The following is an 18949-nucleotide window of genomic DNA, read 5'->3' as shown; positions in this document are numbered from 1 at the left end:
GTTTACTTGATCCCAGGCTCTGATAAACCACAACCTCTTTGTAATCATTAAGTTGTGTGACGTTGTTGCTGCAAAACCATTTGGTCACATTTGTCTCTTTTTGACCACCAAATTGTGTTTTATTGGGACTTTACGTCATTCTAACTTTTTAGAACTCCTTCATCTCACCTCATTGGAAACATCTGTGTGTAATTTAACCTAATTTTTAAACCAGCTGTGCCAGGAACAAATGGAGGGAGCCGCTTCAAAATCAAACTATTTGGCTTATCTGCAAAACGTTTTGGTGGAAAGTTAACAATGAATCATTCTGACCTCACTATCCCATTTGAGAAGCACAGTGATGGCAGCATCATGATGTTGTCCAGAGAAGCTGGTCAGTTTTTCCGAGCTGCAACTTTTAGAAAGTATGAGTTCGAATAACTCAGTGCTCTGTCCAATCTGACCATTTTCATCAGTGGTTTTTAATAACTATGAATAAAGAACCCATTTTTGGTATTAAGTATGGACATAATATAATATAATAACTAATAACTAATGCATGTGTTATATTTCATATGACATTTCCACAGAAATGCCACTAAAACTACCATTAATATTTTTTTAAATACATTTTGGAAATTGTTTTTTGTATTTATATATTTTTTACAGAAGTTTTCAAGCATTATTCTACCCCTCTTTTTTTTTAAGTTTTATGTTTTTCTTTATTCAAATAAATTGGTGGTTCTTTAAAACCCCTTAAAAATTCAGTGTTCTTATATGCACCAACGTTGACCTACATGTCGGCGTCTTGAGATTGACGGTTAGGCAGTTAAAAATGACGACAATTTTCCTAAAGTAGATATTTCTCTAAAAGTTTTACAGGGTTTTTTTGGTTGTGTAACATTAGCAGCTCTATAAAAGATTTATTTATCTGGCCTGGGGATGAAAATGGCTCTTTGAATTGTAAATGTTGCAGACCACTGAACTATGAGAAAAGAGTGTTGCAGCATTTTAATGTCTAGATGTGCAAAGCTGTTAGAAAAAGTGATCCAAAAAATGTATGTACTATTTTTTGTATTTTACAAAAAAATCCAATAAAATAAATAAAACTTGCTGCTAAATATGTAAAGGCTCTGAATATGTTTGTAAGGTGCTGCAGATCAGTTTGGTTCCATTTTATTTGTAGGGAGAATTGCACAAAAAAAGCTTTGACCTTCCTCCACCTCCCTGTGTTTTCACCGCATGTGTTAACCACATGTAATGTTTCCCTGGAACTTGTGTTTCAGAGCGGCTGAAATTCACACCCATCCCCCGGTCGTTCCAATGCCTTGAGCTGGAAGAGGAGATCACCATCCAGTGTTCCGCCACGGGCCAAGAGAGCCCCAGAATCCGCTGGACCAAAGCAGGTACGCATGGCGCTGGCTTAACCTTCGCCCCCCGTTGTTGTAGATCTGATAAGGAAAAAGCTGTCTGAACAATATCTCACCCCGAAAAGAAGCAGTAGCAACCTGCAGATCTTTGTAAACATTAAGGCGAGACGTGTTAAAACCTGCGTGGTCTTCAGCAAACATTGTGAGGAAGATTTATCATCGCAAACCTCGTCTCGTTTGTCTTCATTAACCAAGAGGGAGAGCCTGTTCCCTACTGAACCCGCTGCCTGTTGGGGCTGGGTACTGTTAAAAAGCCTCATAATTTAATTACATTTTTGTTCTTTGAGTCATGATTCAATAGCAATTTGATTAAATGTTGATTTAAATACTGTGGTATTGTTTTAATAATGAATAGTATGCAAGTAATTTATTGGATTATCAATTAATTTACTGTAATTACCTCAACAGTGTATATAGTCACCTTTTTGAGCAGTAAAATCTCTGAAAATAAGACGGTAGCACAGTAACACTTTGGCTTAATATGGAGTTCAAAAGTTAAAACGTGACTATAGTACTTGATCAAAGTTGCAACCCCTACCTTCCTCAAATTAAACAAAATTAGTGTCAAATATTTGTTACGTTTGTGCGAGTCTGTGCAGCAAAAAAACTTACATTTTTTAAAAAAATTTTGTTTTCAACTTAAATAAAATTGTGTCACTCGAGTGAAGTTGCCATCCCCCACTTTTTTCAAATCAATTGAAAAACATGTTTGTGCAGTAAGTTTTTTTTTTTTTGTGCGGCTATCATTTTAATGATAATTGATAAACTAATTGTTCTATGTTTGCACAGCTAAAATTTTACAGCGCAGTTGATTGACAACAAATTTGCTTGATTTTGTAAATGTGTCTGATTGTGGCTGTGACGATTCAAGAAAAACTCAAAGAAGATGACAATTTTACATATAGGATTTTTATGTGTGATACCAAGCTAATATAGCACAATTAACAGTTTTCCACATCGATATTGAATTGGAAAACATATTAATTGCATTGATAAATCGATATATTCACCCGCCACGCCCCCCTCAGATGGAGGAGAGCTCCCACCACACGTGGAGCAGAAGAACGGCCAGCTCCGCTTCAACAGGGTCACTCGCAACGACGCCGGCAACTACACCTGCATCGCCTCCAACAGCCTGCAGGGGGAGATCAGAGCCCTGGTGACCCTCATTGTGACCAGTAAGCCACCTTCGATGTAGAAATACCCCACACCGAGAGTTTTTATTTATTAGAGCGGTTTAATGTTGATTTTTCTCATTAAGATCCAAAGAAAGCTGCATTTAATGTTCTCTGAGAGACGATTTTACTATAATGAAAAGCACCCAGTAGCTGAGAATCCATTGTTTTCACCAATTGTGTCCTCACATTAATGAGCTTTTTGCTTATTGTTCTGTCCATACTCGCACATGCAGTGGATATTCGCTTTGAGGTGAAGCCAGAGCGTACGTCGGTGTACCAGGGGCACACTGCTGTCCTGCACTGCCAGGCCGCCGGTGAACCCAAACCTCAAGTCCACTGGATTGTGAAGGACAAGGTTCTGGGTGTCGTCAATGACAGCAGGTAAATGAGACCAGACTGATATAAAGTGAACAGAATTATCACTTTAAACAGGTTTTGAGAAAAAAAGAAAAAGACTTTCAGTTGATTTTGTATGAATTCTTTTGAAGACTGATATACAGCTCTGGAAAAATTTAAGAGATCATTGCAAAATGATTATTTGATTATTCTGATTTAACTTTAGCAGGTTTATGTTTGAGTAAAATGAACGTTGTTCTTTTATTCTATGAACTACTGACATGTCTCTGAAATTCCAAGTAAAAATGTATTTGCAGAAAATAAGAAATGGTCAAAATAATAAAAAAAATATATGCAGACCTCAAATAATGCAAAGAAAACAAGTTCATGTTCATTTAGGAACAACAATGCTAACGATTTTACTCAGGAAAAGTTCAGAAATGAATATTTGGCGGAATAACCAGGAGGTTTTCATTGGGGTTCGGTGCAGTGATTTCTTGCTTCTTTTCCAGAGCTGTATGTTTTCAAGTTTTTTTTGTGTGTGTGTTATACAGCTTTATTGTAGTATTTCAACTATAGGCAGTGTTTTCTGACAAAACTATTGATAGTCATTGTCAGAACAACATTGAAGAAAAGTTTGCATCTCATTTTAAGCAAAATTATTCATTTCCCTTATTGATATCTTATCATTTTGCATCTAAGCTGTAAAAATTATGACTAATATTGCAAAATGTCTTTTTTTTCCTCTCTTCCTTCCTTGTGTCCCTTCTTTTTTCCTTCCTTCCCTTTTTCCTCTTATATCGCTCCATTTCCCTGATCTAAACATTTTGAAATAAACTGGGGTGTGTTGAGTCTGTGAAGGTTTCTTAATTTCTACATAAAAATGTTCTGTTAAATTTAGGACAAATATCTGCTTGTAGCTTTTCATCCCGCTGGCATGTGGGCCCCTCCTGCTACGTTTTGTTGTGTTATTTTATCTGACAGCTCTTAACACTTCTGCAGATTTGGTGTATGTCTAAAAATCCTAAACATGATCATTTAAGACAGACTGTGACTCTCCGTCTGTGTGTCGACCAGAATCCAGGAGATGCCGAACGGCTCGCTGGTAATAAGAGACGTCACCACTGACGACTCGGGTCGGTACACATGCGTGGCTGGGAACAGCTGCAACATCAAAGACCAAATGGCTCGGCTCTATGTAGTGGGTAGGTCTAACACGCGCACACACAGAGGCATGCTTCCAGAGGTTTTCTTTTACCAGGGACAAAAGTGCCCACGTGGAGCGGTAAGCCACAATCACAGAAACAGAGAGGAGGCATTAATTAAACCTCCACCTGTCTGTCAGTCACCCATGGCGACAGGTTAATAACCTGCCCCACGTCTCCGACGCCACGACTGACAGGGGTTGATGGGCTCGGGTTGATGCTGGATCTAATAAAGCTTTGCACTCTGAGGCCGATAAAAGCTGAGAATTACAGTCACACTTTTGCACTTTACCTGAACAGAAAGATTTCAGAGAGAGAGAGACGATTTAATTTAGTCGTTAGTCTGGGTTGGCGTGACAAAGCCGCCCAGTTAAACCACATCTGTAACTTGATCATTTTAACCTTTTAAGCGGTAAAGACTTGATGTTTGCTTCTGTAGAACATGTGATTGCTGCATCCTTCAGACAGTGGGGCAGACTTTTTAAATCTCTAAATAATCTTGTACCAGTCTCACATGTTTTCTAAAGGCATCCAAACATTCTGCAACATGCAGGGTAATTTTTGCTATAGCCTGTACAAAATGCACGCTGGGGGCTACTAGCATGGTTTTATCTCAATTCTACAGTGTGGTAAATATCACCAAATTGAGGCCAATGCACAATTTTTTATTTTCTCTTAGATCTGCAAATTTTGCAGACAAATAAAATCTTAAAATGACAACAAAAAAAAACCTTGGTACAAGCTTAGAGACTCTTAATTTTTTTTCCATTTCTTATAGTTTAGTAGTATAATAGGACCACAAATATTCAGCAGCTTTTACTCAGACTTTATAAATAGAATAAACTGTAAATGTTAAATTTGGCTGATTCTTAATTGAGACTGCTGACATGCACAATAGGACTGATTTTCTATTGTAATAAAAAAAGAGAAAGGTAAACCAGACAAATGGCATCTAAAAGAATTTTAGTGCCCCAAAATCAATGGAAGCAGAGGAGAAAAGCTGGATGTGTGGAGGTCCAACGTTTCTTTTTTAATTTTGTTTTGTTAGCAAATTTTTTGTCCCACCAGCTAGCCTCAGATAATTATTTCACTGGCAAGAATTTGGTTGTCATAAAATCAGCCTTAGGGTTTTCGTTATGAGTATGTGACATGTGAATGAACAGTTTGTGCTGCCATAGGATTTTTGATTAAAAACTCAAAATCTCTTCTTTTTTTTTCATTGCCATGAAGAGGATTACTGTTTTTCTTTTATCAGTTTAATTCAAGAGTTTCACTGTAAATTTTCATTGTAGCCTCTTTTGTGTGTAAAGTGTAATATTTTTTTGCATTTTTGGGAGCCATTTAAGTGGTAGAAAATCCCTTCATTGTAGTTTGATAAACTAGGGGCCCCAGACAGCATCTCGCTTTTAGCTCCCCCAAAGTTAGAAATGACCCTGTCAACATGTGCTTTCAACATCAAGCATCATAACCGTTCTGTGTCCTGCAGACAAACCTCCTTACCACGATAGTGTTGAGGAAGACAAGGCTCCGTATAAGATGATCCAAACCATCGGGCTTTCTGTGGGGGCAGCCGTGGCCTACATCATTGTGGTTCTTGGACTGATGTTCTACTGCAAGAAGAGACGCAACACCAAGAGACTGCAGAAGGGCCAGGATGGAGAAGAGCCAGAGATGGAGTGTCTCAACGGTAGGAAACGATCTCTGGATTACACGAACACGCCAAAAAGCTTCATAAGGCCATTGGTGATTAAAAGGACCCTACGCTTAAAAAGTTAAACTTGATCTTTTTAAACTATGCAGCTCTAATTACAATCTTTAGCGCATTTTTCAGATGTACTTTTGGTTATGGTAGGAAAGAAACAGCTTTTTCCTAGAATGCTTTATGAACAAGTTGGCATGACAATAGTGTCTAATGGCTGCTATAGTTCCCTCTCTTACCATCCTTCTCAGTGCATGTCGACAAAACCAATGCAGTCATCGTCCAGACATGTTTGTCGTTTTTCTTCATTTTCTCCAAGTTCTTTTCTGACTTATGAGAATCATCACTTCCTAAAGTAAAGTGCAGTTCCTCATGTGATTTTTTTTTTTCTTTTTGTCCTGTCATACTAGAGACAGGCAATTATTGTATTGTTGTGGAGAAAAAATTAAATAAGATTTCAGATTTATTGGGACAACAATAACTTTTAATGCACATATTCAAAATCCCACAACTGACATGGTTGAAATTTTCACTTCCATTGTTTGGACTAATTTGTTTCCCAATGTTGGGTGAAAAAACAGCATCAAATACATATATTTAAAAATATGACTTATAGCAATATTGACTTAATTATAAAGTTATCCATTCATGCATTGGTAGATGATTGAAAAATATTCAAAACAGTCAATAAGTGATTGGAGATTTTATTAAACAGTTTTTTCTTGTTTGTTTTTTTATAAATGTCCTCCAATTAAACATTGGATTTAATGTGAGGTCATCCTGGTGCAGTAGAAAATGAGTTTAAGTTGAAACTTTTCACACATCTATCAATAATTATGACCTTTTACACTCCTTATATATGGTTGGTTCTCTTTCCCTGTTTTCTGATGCTGAAAATGTTGCTGTCTGAATATTTGTTGCCATCTTGTGTTAGTTATGGGTATTGCAGGTAAAAAAAAATACCAGAGGATTTATCTAAGTGGAGATATTGGTTGTCTAAATCTGTGACTTTTAATCATTATTGGATGTTTTTTTTTTTTTTTTTTTGGCTGTTATCTTTGACCTTTTGTGGATGTGTGTTGTTTTCTTCAGGAGGTGCTGTTCAGCAAAATGGCCACACCATGGCGGAGATCCAGGAGGAAGTGACACTCACCAACATGAGCACAGTCGCTACGACCGAGAAACGCCACAGCCACGCCAGCGATAAGCTCCATTTTCCCCGTGCAAACCTCCAAACCATCACAACACTCGGTAGTTTAACCCTATTATTGTTAATTTAGTTTTATTTTTGTCCGTCTGTTCTGATGTGTTTGGTGAATGTTTGCTCAGGTAAAGGGGAGTTCGGTGAGGTGCTGCTGTCCAAAGCGAAGGGTATCGAAGAGAGCGAGGTGGAAGCGGTGGTTCTGGTGAAGTCACTGCAGTCCAGAGACGAGCAGCTGCAGAGCAACTTCCGCCGTGAAGCCGAAATGTTCGCCAAGCTGAACCACCCCAACGTAGTGCGACTGCTGGGCCTCTGCAGAGAGACGGAGCCGCACTACATGATCCTGGAGTACTACGACCTGGTACACACACAAGAACTGAAATAAAGAAATAAACACCTTTATGTTTCTTTATTTTATATGGTTTTTGCTTTTTTTTTTCTTATAACAGGGAGATCTGAAGCAGTTCCTAAAAATTTCCAAAAGCAAAGATGACAAGGTGAAGTCTCAGCCAATCAGCACCAAGACAAAAGTAAGTCCTGAAGGTTTTATTTTTGCTCTAAAGCTGCATTCTATGTCAAATATGCTTTATAGCTCTAATTTGAGATTTTTATTCATTTTTGTTTCAATCGTGTCGAGGCTTTTTGCTCAGAATAGCTCATTCCCAAGTTAGACGTAGAAAAAAAAGTCATGTTGCTTGTTGATCCAACAAACCAGCACCCTACTGAGAAATTTAAAAGCACTTTTCAGTTTTCCTATGCAGTCTTACAAAGTATGTACTTTGAATGGGTGATTTTCAGAGCTCAGACAGAGACAGATAAAAATGAGAACTGGTGGAGAAAAGGTTTGAATCTTCTTAAATTTCTTATTTTGATATACAAGATGTATATAATTATTGAAACTTCTGTTTTGTTTGCTGCATCAAAACTAAATATTTTTTTAAATGAAGCCAAAACTGTTATGGTTTTTCAATGACTGCCAGATAAAAATGTACTCATTCATAATTCATTTGTTTTATACTTCAGGATTTTTTTTTACTTCTGGGTCTGCGTCTTCATCTGTGTTGCCAGAAGGAAAACTAATGATCCTGTTTGAAACTATTCCCCTCTATAATGGTCTACAAAATAATCAAATTCCTGCTCACAAAAGCAGGCCACTGAGCTTCACTGTGCCAGACAGTCTTTCATAATATCTTATATAGTAATTCATATTCAGTTAATACAAATATGTCTCCTGAGACTGAAAGCAATATTGGAAAATAATGATCTTTCTTGAGAAATGGTAAAAAAAAAGAATTATGTTATTTATCAGAAGTGCTGAGGTTTATAGACTTTCTGACACCAAAACATAACAATATATTTTATTTAGAGAAATAAAACTCAAAAAACAGATGTCTTTTTTTAATGTTTTTGCCTGTTGCAACTTTTGAAATTAGTCAGTTTAATAAGAAAATATGGCTATTTCAGATCTATAACCTTCTGTGAGCGTTTTAATGTGTTAATTAAGGAAGAAGTCCAACAATGATTATGTGTCTGTTCCACTTTGAAAGTTTTATGAAAGTCACTTTACGTTGCTCTTCTCCTTCGTCTTTTTTCTCTCTCCAGGTCTCCATCTGTGCCCAGGTGGCTCGCGGCATGGAGCATCTGTCCAATAACCGCTTTGTTCACAAAGACCTTGCTGCCAGGAACTGTCTGATCAACAGTCAGAGGCGGATCAAAGTGTCTTCACTGAGCCTCAGCAAAGACGTCTACAACAGGTCTGTTACAAACACCGTTTTACAGCTGAGGCTTATAGTTGTTTCAGTGACTAAATAGAAAAGGAAGATCAACCAATTGAAAAGTGTCTCCATGTAATGTACAGTATATGTACCCAATTCTGGATCAAGGCCATTCCTTCAGATTCTGGAATCTTGATTTGCAAAAGAACATTTTTTTTTTTCTTAGCCCAAGTAACATTTTTGAAGTGACTTAACACAAGGAAATTCATCAGATGTGTCCCATCTTCTCCCTGAAATGTTTGACCTCAGCCTCAGTCCATGTCTCCTTAAAACTCTTCAGTTGACTTTGCTTCAAAAGCCTCTCAAAGCTGCTGTTGTCTATGCTGTGCGTTTACTGTTTTCTACCACGTTTTTCCTTCCTCTAAACCCTCCATTAATATTTGTAAATATGGCCTCCTTTTTAGGAAGGGCCTTTCATAGCTTACCATCCTTGTTTAGTGTGGCACTGTCTGCTGAAAAACTAAATTTACAAATAATTTATTTAACCCAAAGAGAAAATAAATGTTGTTGTAATTCAGCATACAAGAATCATCACAGATGATTGTGGATGGTCACGCTGCAGGTACAAAGGATCTCCAGCAGCAGTCAGTCTTGCAATGAATCTGAAGAGACCTCTGACTGAAGACTGTTGCTGTATCATAGTTTGACATCAGTAAGCTCTGCTAATCATCCTCATTTGCTTTTGCTGCTCCTTTTTAAATCTGTTTGGCTGTGTGATTTCAAAGCCGAGCAAAGAGACGTTGGAGTACCGGATACGATTCTTCCCCATTATGATCGATGGAAAACGTAGTTTGAACTTCTTTTGTATTATAAAAACTGTCTGAAAGTAAAAAAAAATAAAAAGTGACATAAAAAATCCTGCAGCTGCACAGCATCCAAAACCAAAAGGTATCAAAAATGAACAAAAACCTACAAAAATAACAAATCAAAACTAATGTAACAGGGCTCCAACATGCTCCCATGTCGGAGCAGAATCCACTGCATACCCAGTGGATTCTAGGTTTTCATTTGTTTTAAGTTGACAAAATAAACTCCTGAGCTAATCTCAGTGTTTGAATTGATTGTGTGTCTTATGTTTTATGTTTCTGTGTGCAGTGAGTATTACCACTACAGACAGGCGTGGATCCCTTTGCGCTGGCTGCCAACAGAGTCCGTATTCGAGGACGATTACTCCACCAAGTCTGATGTGTGGGCCTTTGGAGTGCTGATGTGGGAAGTTTTCAGTCTGGGAGAAATGCCGCACGACAAACTGAGCGACGACGAGGTTCTGGAAGGTAGGGCTGATTTCTTTCTTCAAGGTTTTTTTTTTGGGATAACTCGATGGAGAAATGTGGTTCTTTGTCTTTTGATTTTAACATAGAAACCTTGTGATGTTTTTGCTGCAGGTCTGAAGCTGGGAAAACTGAAGCTTCCCGCTCCGGATGGATGCCCCTCCAAAATTTACAAGCTCATGGTCCGCTGCTGGGCGCCCAGCCTCAAAGAGCGCCCCTCCTTCACCGACATCGTCAACGCCCTGGGAGATCAGCCCTCTGACAGCAAAGTCTGAAAGAACCATCCACAAATGAAGGAGGGAACCAGAACTTCTTGCCCTTTGTCCCTCTGAAGCACAAATGCTGGATTACCTGTCTCACTCATTTCAGGGAAGAGGTTTGAAGGGAGAACTTTTTTTTTTTTCTAATTTTTTTATTTCAGTTGAGGGTGGGAACTAGACTTTTGCTAAATCAGTGGAAGTGCGATGATGGAGAGTTCAGCCTTAGCTGCAGCATATGAGTCTCCCCACAGTCCGACTGCAGCAGCTCACGACCTCAGTGCCTCCACCCCACATCACACACTCAACCTGGCTGTCCACTGCCACCTTGTAGGGATGATAGGAACAACGCTTTGCTCTGATCAGTGGAGATTTTCCCTGAAACTTGGGGATCATCTGTGGAAGGAGATCTGGCTTCTTCAATTTAAAATATTTCATATTTTAATGGTTACAAACAAGCTAAAAAGGTCTGGAGTTGATTTCAGAAGAAAAGCGGGAAAATTTTAAATAAAAATTTCCTCTCCCATCGTCTAAATGCAACTTTCCTTTAGTCCTCTTTTTCTTCCCTTTCATGCTTACATGCATCCTTCCTTGAGTTCTACATCTATTCCTTCATTTTTGTTCAATCTGTTTTTTCTTATGTCCTTCCCTCTTTATTCGCGTCTATAAGTTTTGTGTGCCTTTCCTTTTCTCCCCTCCTTTGTTGCTCTTTTCCTTCCTTATCACTTTTCTCCACATTTCTTCCTTATGTCCCTCTTCATTTCTTGATTCCATCCTCCTTATTGTTCCTCTCTATCTTCCTTCCTTCATTCCTTCCTTCCTTGTACTTCCCACCTCCTCTCACTTTTTGTCCTTCCTTCCAGTTTTCAATTTCCCAGGTTATCAAATTAAATCTTGCCATACTGTATAGATACTGGCCATTGTTTCATGCTGAATATTTGTTTTCCATATTTCAAAAAAGAGCATAGAGGACTGAGGAAGGTTGAATCTGGAAATGTTTTTTTTTCTTCAATAAATTACGTGTAGGAACCTTGTCTTCAATATTTAATCTGCTCCTTTAACCTTTCAGTGGACAAGCGCTCACGCCGAACTTTTTTCACTCAGACATGCGTGGATTAAAGAAGAGGCCTCACCAGGCTTGCATGAAGGGTCACGGTCTGTTACGCTTCCAGTTTAAAACATCATCTGGCTTCATTTCAGGAACAAACTGAAACAAACATTTTTAGCCAAGAATTTATATCGAAAGGACGTGTATATGTTGTGGTGTCCACTACGAGGTGCTTTTGTCTCGCCGACGATGTCAACAGTTGCAGGGATTCAACCCATCACCATGTATTAATGTGCAGTGTAACATCCATAAAGGTCCAATCATATTTTCTATCTTTTTATTTTTCTCATTTTTTTTTTATTCAGTCGAACATCACACCATGCAAAGTGTACATAACGTAGGAGCCATGCACTAACTTCACTTGAGAGGACACCAAGTTTCTTTGTGTAGAAGGATGCACAGGTACCTGTTTATTTATGATGAAGGTCCTGTTTTCTTTTGTTTTTAACTGTTTATAATTGGTACTTTCATAACATTTTTATTCTACTTTTATGTTCAAATGGTCCATCTCAGTGTGCGTCCTAACAGAATATGCTAACAGTCAGTACACCAGAGGTCAAAAATGCTGACTGCAGGTCACCTGGACTCATTTAAGTGCCTAGAAAATGAAGGATTATCCTAACAGCCTCCCCTTTTTTTACATTATCTAATCAAATACAACGGCCTTTGTTTATGAGCTTGTTTTTATATGTTTTGTTTTTATGAATGCTAGGCACTCAAACCTAGACCTCTTGTTTGTTTTTTTACTCTGCTTGAGCAAATGTTCACAGTAATCAGATATATTCAAAAGTATACATGCTGCTGTCAATAAAGGTGCACAGTGTTTTTACTCAATGTGAGTTGTTTGTTTTAACTATTAGTTTGGAGAATTCAAACTATGAAAAATGACAAAACTTATTTTTAGCAGTATCCGGGGCAGAACATGAGTGTATCTGCAGACTTGTTCTCTGGTTTTCTTTTTAAACTGAAACACACTTTCTATTATTTTTGGAGCATGTAAACCATATACAGGAAGTAACTGTGTGGGAAGGCAAAGCAAAAACTTTGTTGACTTATTTCAGAAGTGCCCAATTCCAGTCCGTTATGTTCAGATGCACCTCTGCTCCAGGCTCATGAGCAAGCTTCTGCAGAGCTGGATGAGGGGATTCAGATGTGCAGAAGAAGAGATGCAGGATCACAAACAATCTGGGAAGAAGTGAACAGTTTATTACCATTAGTGTGTGTATGGTTGTTTATCCTGTCTGTTGCTTCGTGATGACCTAGCGATCTGTCCAGGGTGTTCCCCGACTCTTAGGCAATGACCGACATGACTCTGCATGGATAAGGGACTAACAATGTGATTGTTTCTCAGGTAATTGATAACTTCTTTCATCTTGTGTATTTCCTTCATTGATGTTTTATAATTGCTAACTTTGAGCATTCTAAAAAAAGTAGCAGCCTCCACACCGAAGAGAGTTGTCAGGGTGTTGCATGTTGTTTCTTAAATGGACAAAGATTGGATTTTTCAGTCCTGAGATCTATCGTGGCTCAGGACTAGTCGAGCTAAAACTTTGGGGATTTTAGTACAGAAGTAAAGCTTAATTTTTATAGCACAATACAACAGACCAGATCAGTCCACTGATCTTTTAAATAGTTTAATAATAGTTTAGTAGTTTGAGATTACTGTTGATCATTTTCTCAATTATTGATGACTGACTTCATGCTAAATGTGTGAGACAGGTGTAAATGGTCATGCTCATAGTTTCGAGTAGATAATCATTAAGGTTTGTTTATGAATCAGGTTCCATCTCTTCTCAAACTACAGTCAATCTGTTTTCTTTGAGTTGTCGTCGCAATAAGTGAATATATACCCAGCTCTCTTGAGAAAGAAAGTCTGTCAGAAACATAATAAAGCATCTGTTCAAACCTGCCTGGTGGGAGGAGAATCAATACCTCAACCACTGAAGTGCCTCTTGGCCAATTTTTCTCGAACATTTTTTTTTTCTTTTTTCCTTTGAGGACATTTTTTTAAAGTGTCTGTTCATAAAGTCATGACTAATTGCAATGCACTTAGTTAACGCTTCTTGTTTTAGTTGTCATGGCAACCGGGATTCTTGCATTTAGTGGTTACAAGGACGAAAACTAAAGAGGCAGATACTGAGACTTAAATATTTGACGAACACAGAGTTTTGGCGACTGTCGGTCATATCTGAAAAAAAAGTAATTTAGTCTAATCTTTACATCTGGGAGTGACTATAAGATGTTGATTGTGACTGATTATGGTTTCTCATATAAAGAATATCTTTTGAGCTATCTGATTGCCTTAAGGGAATTTTGTGGTGGATATTTTTTTACTCTAAAAAAAATTTATTTCATAAGGGACAGTGCATATTAATCAACACGAGTACATTAAAACAAACATGTAAAGTGGTAAAGGAGATCCACCATCTGCAGCGGCTGCAGTCCTCATTGCAGCTGGATCTGGTTTCAATTCCAGATTCTGGGCATTTTTCTGTAATGTCCACAAAGCAAGAAATCATTTAAATGCATTTTGCAGCAAGGTGATAAGATTGTACTACAATGGTGCTGTATCAACAACTTTATGCACAGGCAAAGATTTTCTTCTGTCTTTTGCTATTTGAATTGCAAATAAGATTATAAGATGCAAAGAAATGCATCATCTGTCAGTTGAGTTTAGATATTTTTTATAACTTTGGAAAGGTCAAAATTATAGCTTAGTTTATGTCAGAGTGTTACGCCTTGCATTTCAGTTGATTTGCAGAGTGTACAAGATCATGTTCTTTGTTGTTTTTTTTACCTCTTAAAGGTCAGTGTAAAGTGACTTAACTAATCAAAACTATATCTGAGCATGGCATAAGGAGTGTTCTTCTCCTGACTACCTTCAGCAATCAGATTTGGTTTTCCTGGAATCAAAATTTTAAAAAATCAAGGAGTGGCTCTAGACTTACACAGCATCAATTTCAGTCTGACGTGAGAAAATATTCAGGACCTCAAGGCCACCAGCAGGGGGCGTCAGAGAGCAACTGAATTCCAATCATCCATTGTTTATACCCGCCGTTGGTACTGAGTGAGAGCCAGGGTCCATCCTGGTCAGGTTGCCAGGCCATCACAGGGCAACATGGAGATACACAGGAAAAACAAGTCATGCAGTCATAATTTAGAACCAGTTAACCTAACAGCCATCTTTCTGGACTGTGGGAGGAAGCTGCAATACCCAGAAAGATCCTATATGTGCACTGGGAGAATATGTAAACTCCATGTTGCTGGACTGGGTTCAAATCCCCACAGTGCTTACAATTGGTCACTCTGCAACCGTGTAATTATTTAAAAAATCATAATAATAAAAAAAACAAAAACAAAACACAACTTGAAGGTTAGTTCTTTTTTTTCTGCTTGGGTCACAGTTTATGTAATTTCTGACTATATAAATTAAACTGCCTGATCACTGTTGAAAAGCTGTTTATATCATCCGAAGTACGACTATTTTATTAAATATTTGCATTACTGATCAGGTTGTCAAGCAGAACATTTGGTTGTAGTCACAGAAGCATCAGAATTATTTACTTCACAATCCTCTCAAGACTGTAGTTATCACCACACCTTAATGAAAAAACTTCATCCTTCCACTAAACTCCACTATTAAAAATAACTGGCAACAGCTCTGCTTGAAGAGCCATCTTCTTTGAGAACTTTTTAGTAATAGTGCTGTGGTCTCAGCTAAAGCCAAGTTTTTGCATGAAAACATTTCTAGTTAAGATGTTTTCTTTGTAACACCAACTCGAAATATAAAGTTGTTTTTCATTATTATTTACTCTATTATTTGCATTATTTTGGTGTCCCTGTCTGTCCACGGTGACGTTGACATGAGCTCAACCATGTTGGTATTTATTCTAATGAGTGTTCCTCATCGACCAATCACAGCGTTATTCAGATAATCCTCAGCCAATCGACGGGGGACGCTGTGACTCACCAAATAAGGAGAGACAGCACCAAATAAGGAAACGTATCTCTTTATAAGGAGGGAAGTAGTCCCCGGTTCTGGTATCACTCCGCTCTTAAATGCTGTATTTCGAAGCTAGGTGGTTGTTTTCGCTTCCGTATCAGGGATACATGGAGATTTTAATCAAGTACAAGTGAACGGTGATATGTGTGCACGAATCGATGGGTCTGAATCGTTTCTTTTTTAAACGTAGAGCGGACTATCTGTCCCGGTGGAATCGTTCGTGAGGCGTTCTTCGCGCTTTCCTTTTTGAGAAAGTGCTCGGAGTTTTGGAAATAGAGGAGGAGGGTGAGCCTAACCGAGCCGGGCTTTACGGGTCTTGGGGGCAGCATCAGTTTGTAAAGTTTGTATCGGTTATTTCCTGGACTCCGCAATCTGTCATCTGGCCCGGTTTGTTTACATTTACTGGCCCGGACGTGTATGCGCTTTAACAGCCCCTCACGGTTCGACACGCTCCAGCTCCTCTGGCTGGCGTTCAGAGACTCGCTCCTGTGAATATAATGTTACCGAGCCAGGTCGGATCGGCACCATCTGGAAACGGGTCGGCATCGGGCAGGACTGCGACGGCACACGGGCCGGGGATTCGTCCCGTTTTGGTCCGAACGGGTCAAGCCTTACCGGGGGTCGGTGAGAGCGGCGGAGCTGCGGGGCGACAGGGGGAGAGAGAGGCTGCCGGGATGCTGGGGGCAAACGGGCCAGGCGGTTCTAGAGGGGCGAGACCGGGGAACGGGGCCGGGTTGAACCCCCTGCAGACTGCCGTCCAAGGAGGCATTGTGGGGTTAAACCCCGGGGTGGTGATGCCCCATGGAGCCCGCTTCGACCCGGACCGGGATAGTGCTCCTCTGTGCAGCGGCTCGGATAACGATTCGGACTCTGGAGACGAGGATGACCCGGTGGGTTCACTCGGGGATAGCAGGAGAGGGGTGAAGCGGGAGAGGGGGGAGATGGAAGGGGCGGCGGCGGGACAGGAGCTGGGAGTACCCCCCGGAGGGTACGGCATGGTGACCGGAGGAGTTGCCGGCGCAAAGCCGGGGAAGAAGACACGTGGGCGGGTAAAAATAAAGATGGAATTTATCGATAACAAGTTGAGACGCTATACCACGTTCAGCAAGAGGAAGACGGGCATTATGAAAAAGGTGAGGCGTAAAAACTGTTTTTATATTTATTGTCCCAGCCTACCTCTGCAGTGCTTTGCCAATTTGTCCACACATTGGCATGATGCTTTCACACCATGTGTTCAGGGTGATGTGCAGTGTCGTTTTTTCTGCATGTGGGCTAGAAAGTTCAACTTGGGTCACAACTTTCTTCTACAGCTTCTGCACTGATAGATTCCCCCACCTGAACTGTGGAACTTTGCAACTCCTCCAGAGTTACTGCTGGCCTTTTGGCTGCTTCTCTGAAGATTGGTTAATTTAGATGGATGGCCATATCTTGGAAGGTTTGTGGTTTTGCCTCACTCTTCCCCATTTCTGAGGATGGATTGAACAGTGTTTGTGATTTTTCTAACATTTTGAGTATAGTTATGTGACCCAAATCTGTTTGAAATGTCTCAACATTATCTCTGACTTTATTTTAGGGGTATCAGAGTAAATTGAATATAAATGAAGGCCGGACTTCAGAGAATTTTAACGGCAAAACATTTGGAGAAACATGTTTCTTCCACCTCACATTTATTCATAGCTTTGTGTTGGGTTACTGCAGAAAATCCCAATGAAACACAATTAAGGTTGTAGTTGTAATATAACAAAGTAAAAAATCAGATAAAGAAGGAACAATTAAAGTTATAATAGACAGTAAATTCAATTGTTTATTCACAGGAGCAGATTAGTCCATTTCTTGTGACAAAACAATTGTACGACAATGTGACTCAGTGGTTGCAAGGAAGTCAGAGCAAAGGGCTGTAAATAGATTTGAGCCAATGACAGTTCTATTTGTGACCATGCTTCACTCCCCAACTAACACACACGCAGACTCTCAGATTTCCAAATATCCTGACACACTCATTCATACACAAGTTCCCAGACAGCACCCCTTTACAGGCTCATTAAGAAGGCCTGCGTCTTCTGCAAAGAAGCTCCTTTCAGCTTCATCGGTGCACAGACTGTTGCCTCCACCACCGCAAAGCAGGGCCATGTGGCAGTGAGCAGCCGTAGACTCCATGTGCCAACAGCTGAATGAACCCGAGGGGAAACAGATCAGAGGATGGTCAGAGAGTGCTCACAGTGGGGTCTGTGCATGCAGCATGACTCTACTGCAGGCTTCTCGTCTGTCTGTTTTTTGCTTTCGGTTTTGTTAGCTCAGAGTAGCAGGTGACACCGAAGATCTGAGGATGACAATTTCCTCTTCATCCTAATCTTCAAAGCCTGTGTTGATGCCTATCAAGCAGTAGTTTTTGGAGAGCTTTGCAAAGCAGCCACCTATTAGCTAGAGATTTGGATATGATTTTTACTGGCCAATACCAATATTTGTGAATTTTTTTTAGTTTTGCTTTTTGTTTTGTTTTGATTTTTTTTCTTTTTCCGACACAAACCAAAGAAAAAAGTGTTCTTCTGTTAGAAACAGACAGTACTTCTGAGCCCTGCCAAAAATGAAAGCAATAAAAGAAATGATCCCCATTTATTGCATTAAACAAAAGAACTTAGAGTACTAAAATGGTTGCTTTTTTTATAAACCAAAATCTGGGAGTTATTTGGTTAAGATGCAGCTCATGACTGAAAGGAGAAATTCAGAGTTTTCAGTGTTTGACCCACCGATCTGAGCAGATTGAGGGAAAATGGTCAGATTTTGATCTCTAGATAATCATTTGACATGACTCTAAAAAAACACATTTGCAGATTTTGTAAAAAAAAAAAATGCATCCAAGATATTCAAAGAAAAGAGCAATTTGGAGAGCTGAAATACCTGAGTGCAATTGGGTGTTGTTTCCAAAGCAGCCAATCCAAGAACTTAATTTATTTTTCTTGGTGCTGATTGGCTGTGTCAGAGGACTGTGGACCTTGCATTTCAAGGTATTTTAGGTATTTGAATGATTTAAATATGCAGTTTTAAGCATTTTTCGTGAAGGGAGTCTTGAATATTCCTGAATTTCAGTTAATCTGGAGGTCAAGAGGGGAAACGGATCAGAGTATGGTCAGAGTTATTTGGCTACAACTCAGATTTGGCCCAAGTTATAAGCAATCTAAGCAGCTGCTTAGTGCTTCATATCCAGCAGGAGGCACCCAAGAGCATTAGAAACGTCACATGAGTTAGATTTACTATACAAAATTTCTTTTATTTAAAGTTCAAATTAGTTGTAATCATTCAAAATAAGACTTTTTAAAATGACCTAAAAAAAAATCAATTTTCTATTATGAGAATATTTTTTCTTGTTAAAATATTTACGGTAGATGTTGAATGGATATATGTTTTGCATGTGGTATTTCCACATTGTACTTTTCTCTATTCTACAGAAGTGAGAATAAACTATTGTAAAGATGTCTGTGTATTGTATTCATTGAAGATGGATAATAA

General features: G+C 39.1%; 2 protein-coding genes across 6 annotated transcripts in view; both read left to right on the top strand.

Annotated features, from left to right (window-relative positions):
• Positions 1-12273, top strand: part of ptk7b (protein tyrosine kinase 7b) — a 72885-nt gene extending 60612 nt beyond the window's left edge. For all 3 annotated transcript variants that reach the window (XM_055029639.1, XM_055029638.1, XM_055029637.1), the window contains 11 exons: positions 1266-1385; positions 2438-2587; positions 2821-2968; positions 4001-4128; positions 5615-5815; positions 6920-7078; positions 7157-7389; positions 7478-7558; positions 8631-8782; positions 9899-10077; positions 10189-12273. In XM_055029639.1, the coding sequence (XP_054885614.1) occupies positions 1266-1385; positions 2438-2587; positions 2821-2968; positions 4001-4128; positions 5615-5815; positions 6920-7078; positions 7157-7389; positions 7478-7558; positions 8631-8782; positions 9899-10077; positions 10189-10349 (1712 nt within the window). In that variant the 3' untranslated portion in view covers positions 10350-12273. The remainder of the gene's footprint in view (positions 1-1265; positions 1386-2437; positions 2588-2820; positions 2969-4000; positions 4129-5614; positions 5816-6919; positions 7079-7156; positions 7390-7477; positions 7559-8630; positions 8783-9898; positions 10078-10188) is intronic.
• A 3241-nt stretch (positions 12274-15514) lies between these two features.
• srfb (serum response factor b) overlaps positions 15515-18949 on the top strand; it is a 28281-nt gene continuing 24846 nt past the window's right edge. For all 3 annotated transcript variants that reach the window (XM_055030000.1, XM_055029998.1, XM_055029999.1), the window contains exon 1: positions 15515-16575. In XM_055030000.1, coding sequence (XP_054885975.1) covers positions 15940-16575 — 636 coding nt within the window. In that variant the 5' untranslated portion in view covers positions 15515-15939. The remainder of the gene's footprint in view (positions 16576-18949) is intronic.

Source organism: Poeciliopsis prolifica, unplaced genomic scaffold (genome assembly GCF_027474105.1).
Source record: "Poeciliopsis prolifica strain line A6 unplaced genomic scaffold, Auburn_PproV2 SCAFFOLD005, whole genome shotgun sequence".
NCBI classification, from domain to species: domain Eukaryota; kingdom Metazoa; phylum Chordata; class Actinopteri; order Cyprinodontiformes; family Poeciliidae; genus Poeciliopsis; species Poeciliopsis prolifica.
This window is presented reverse-complemented; position numbering and strand designations above follow the sequence as displayed.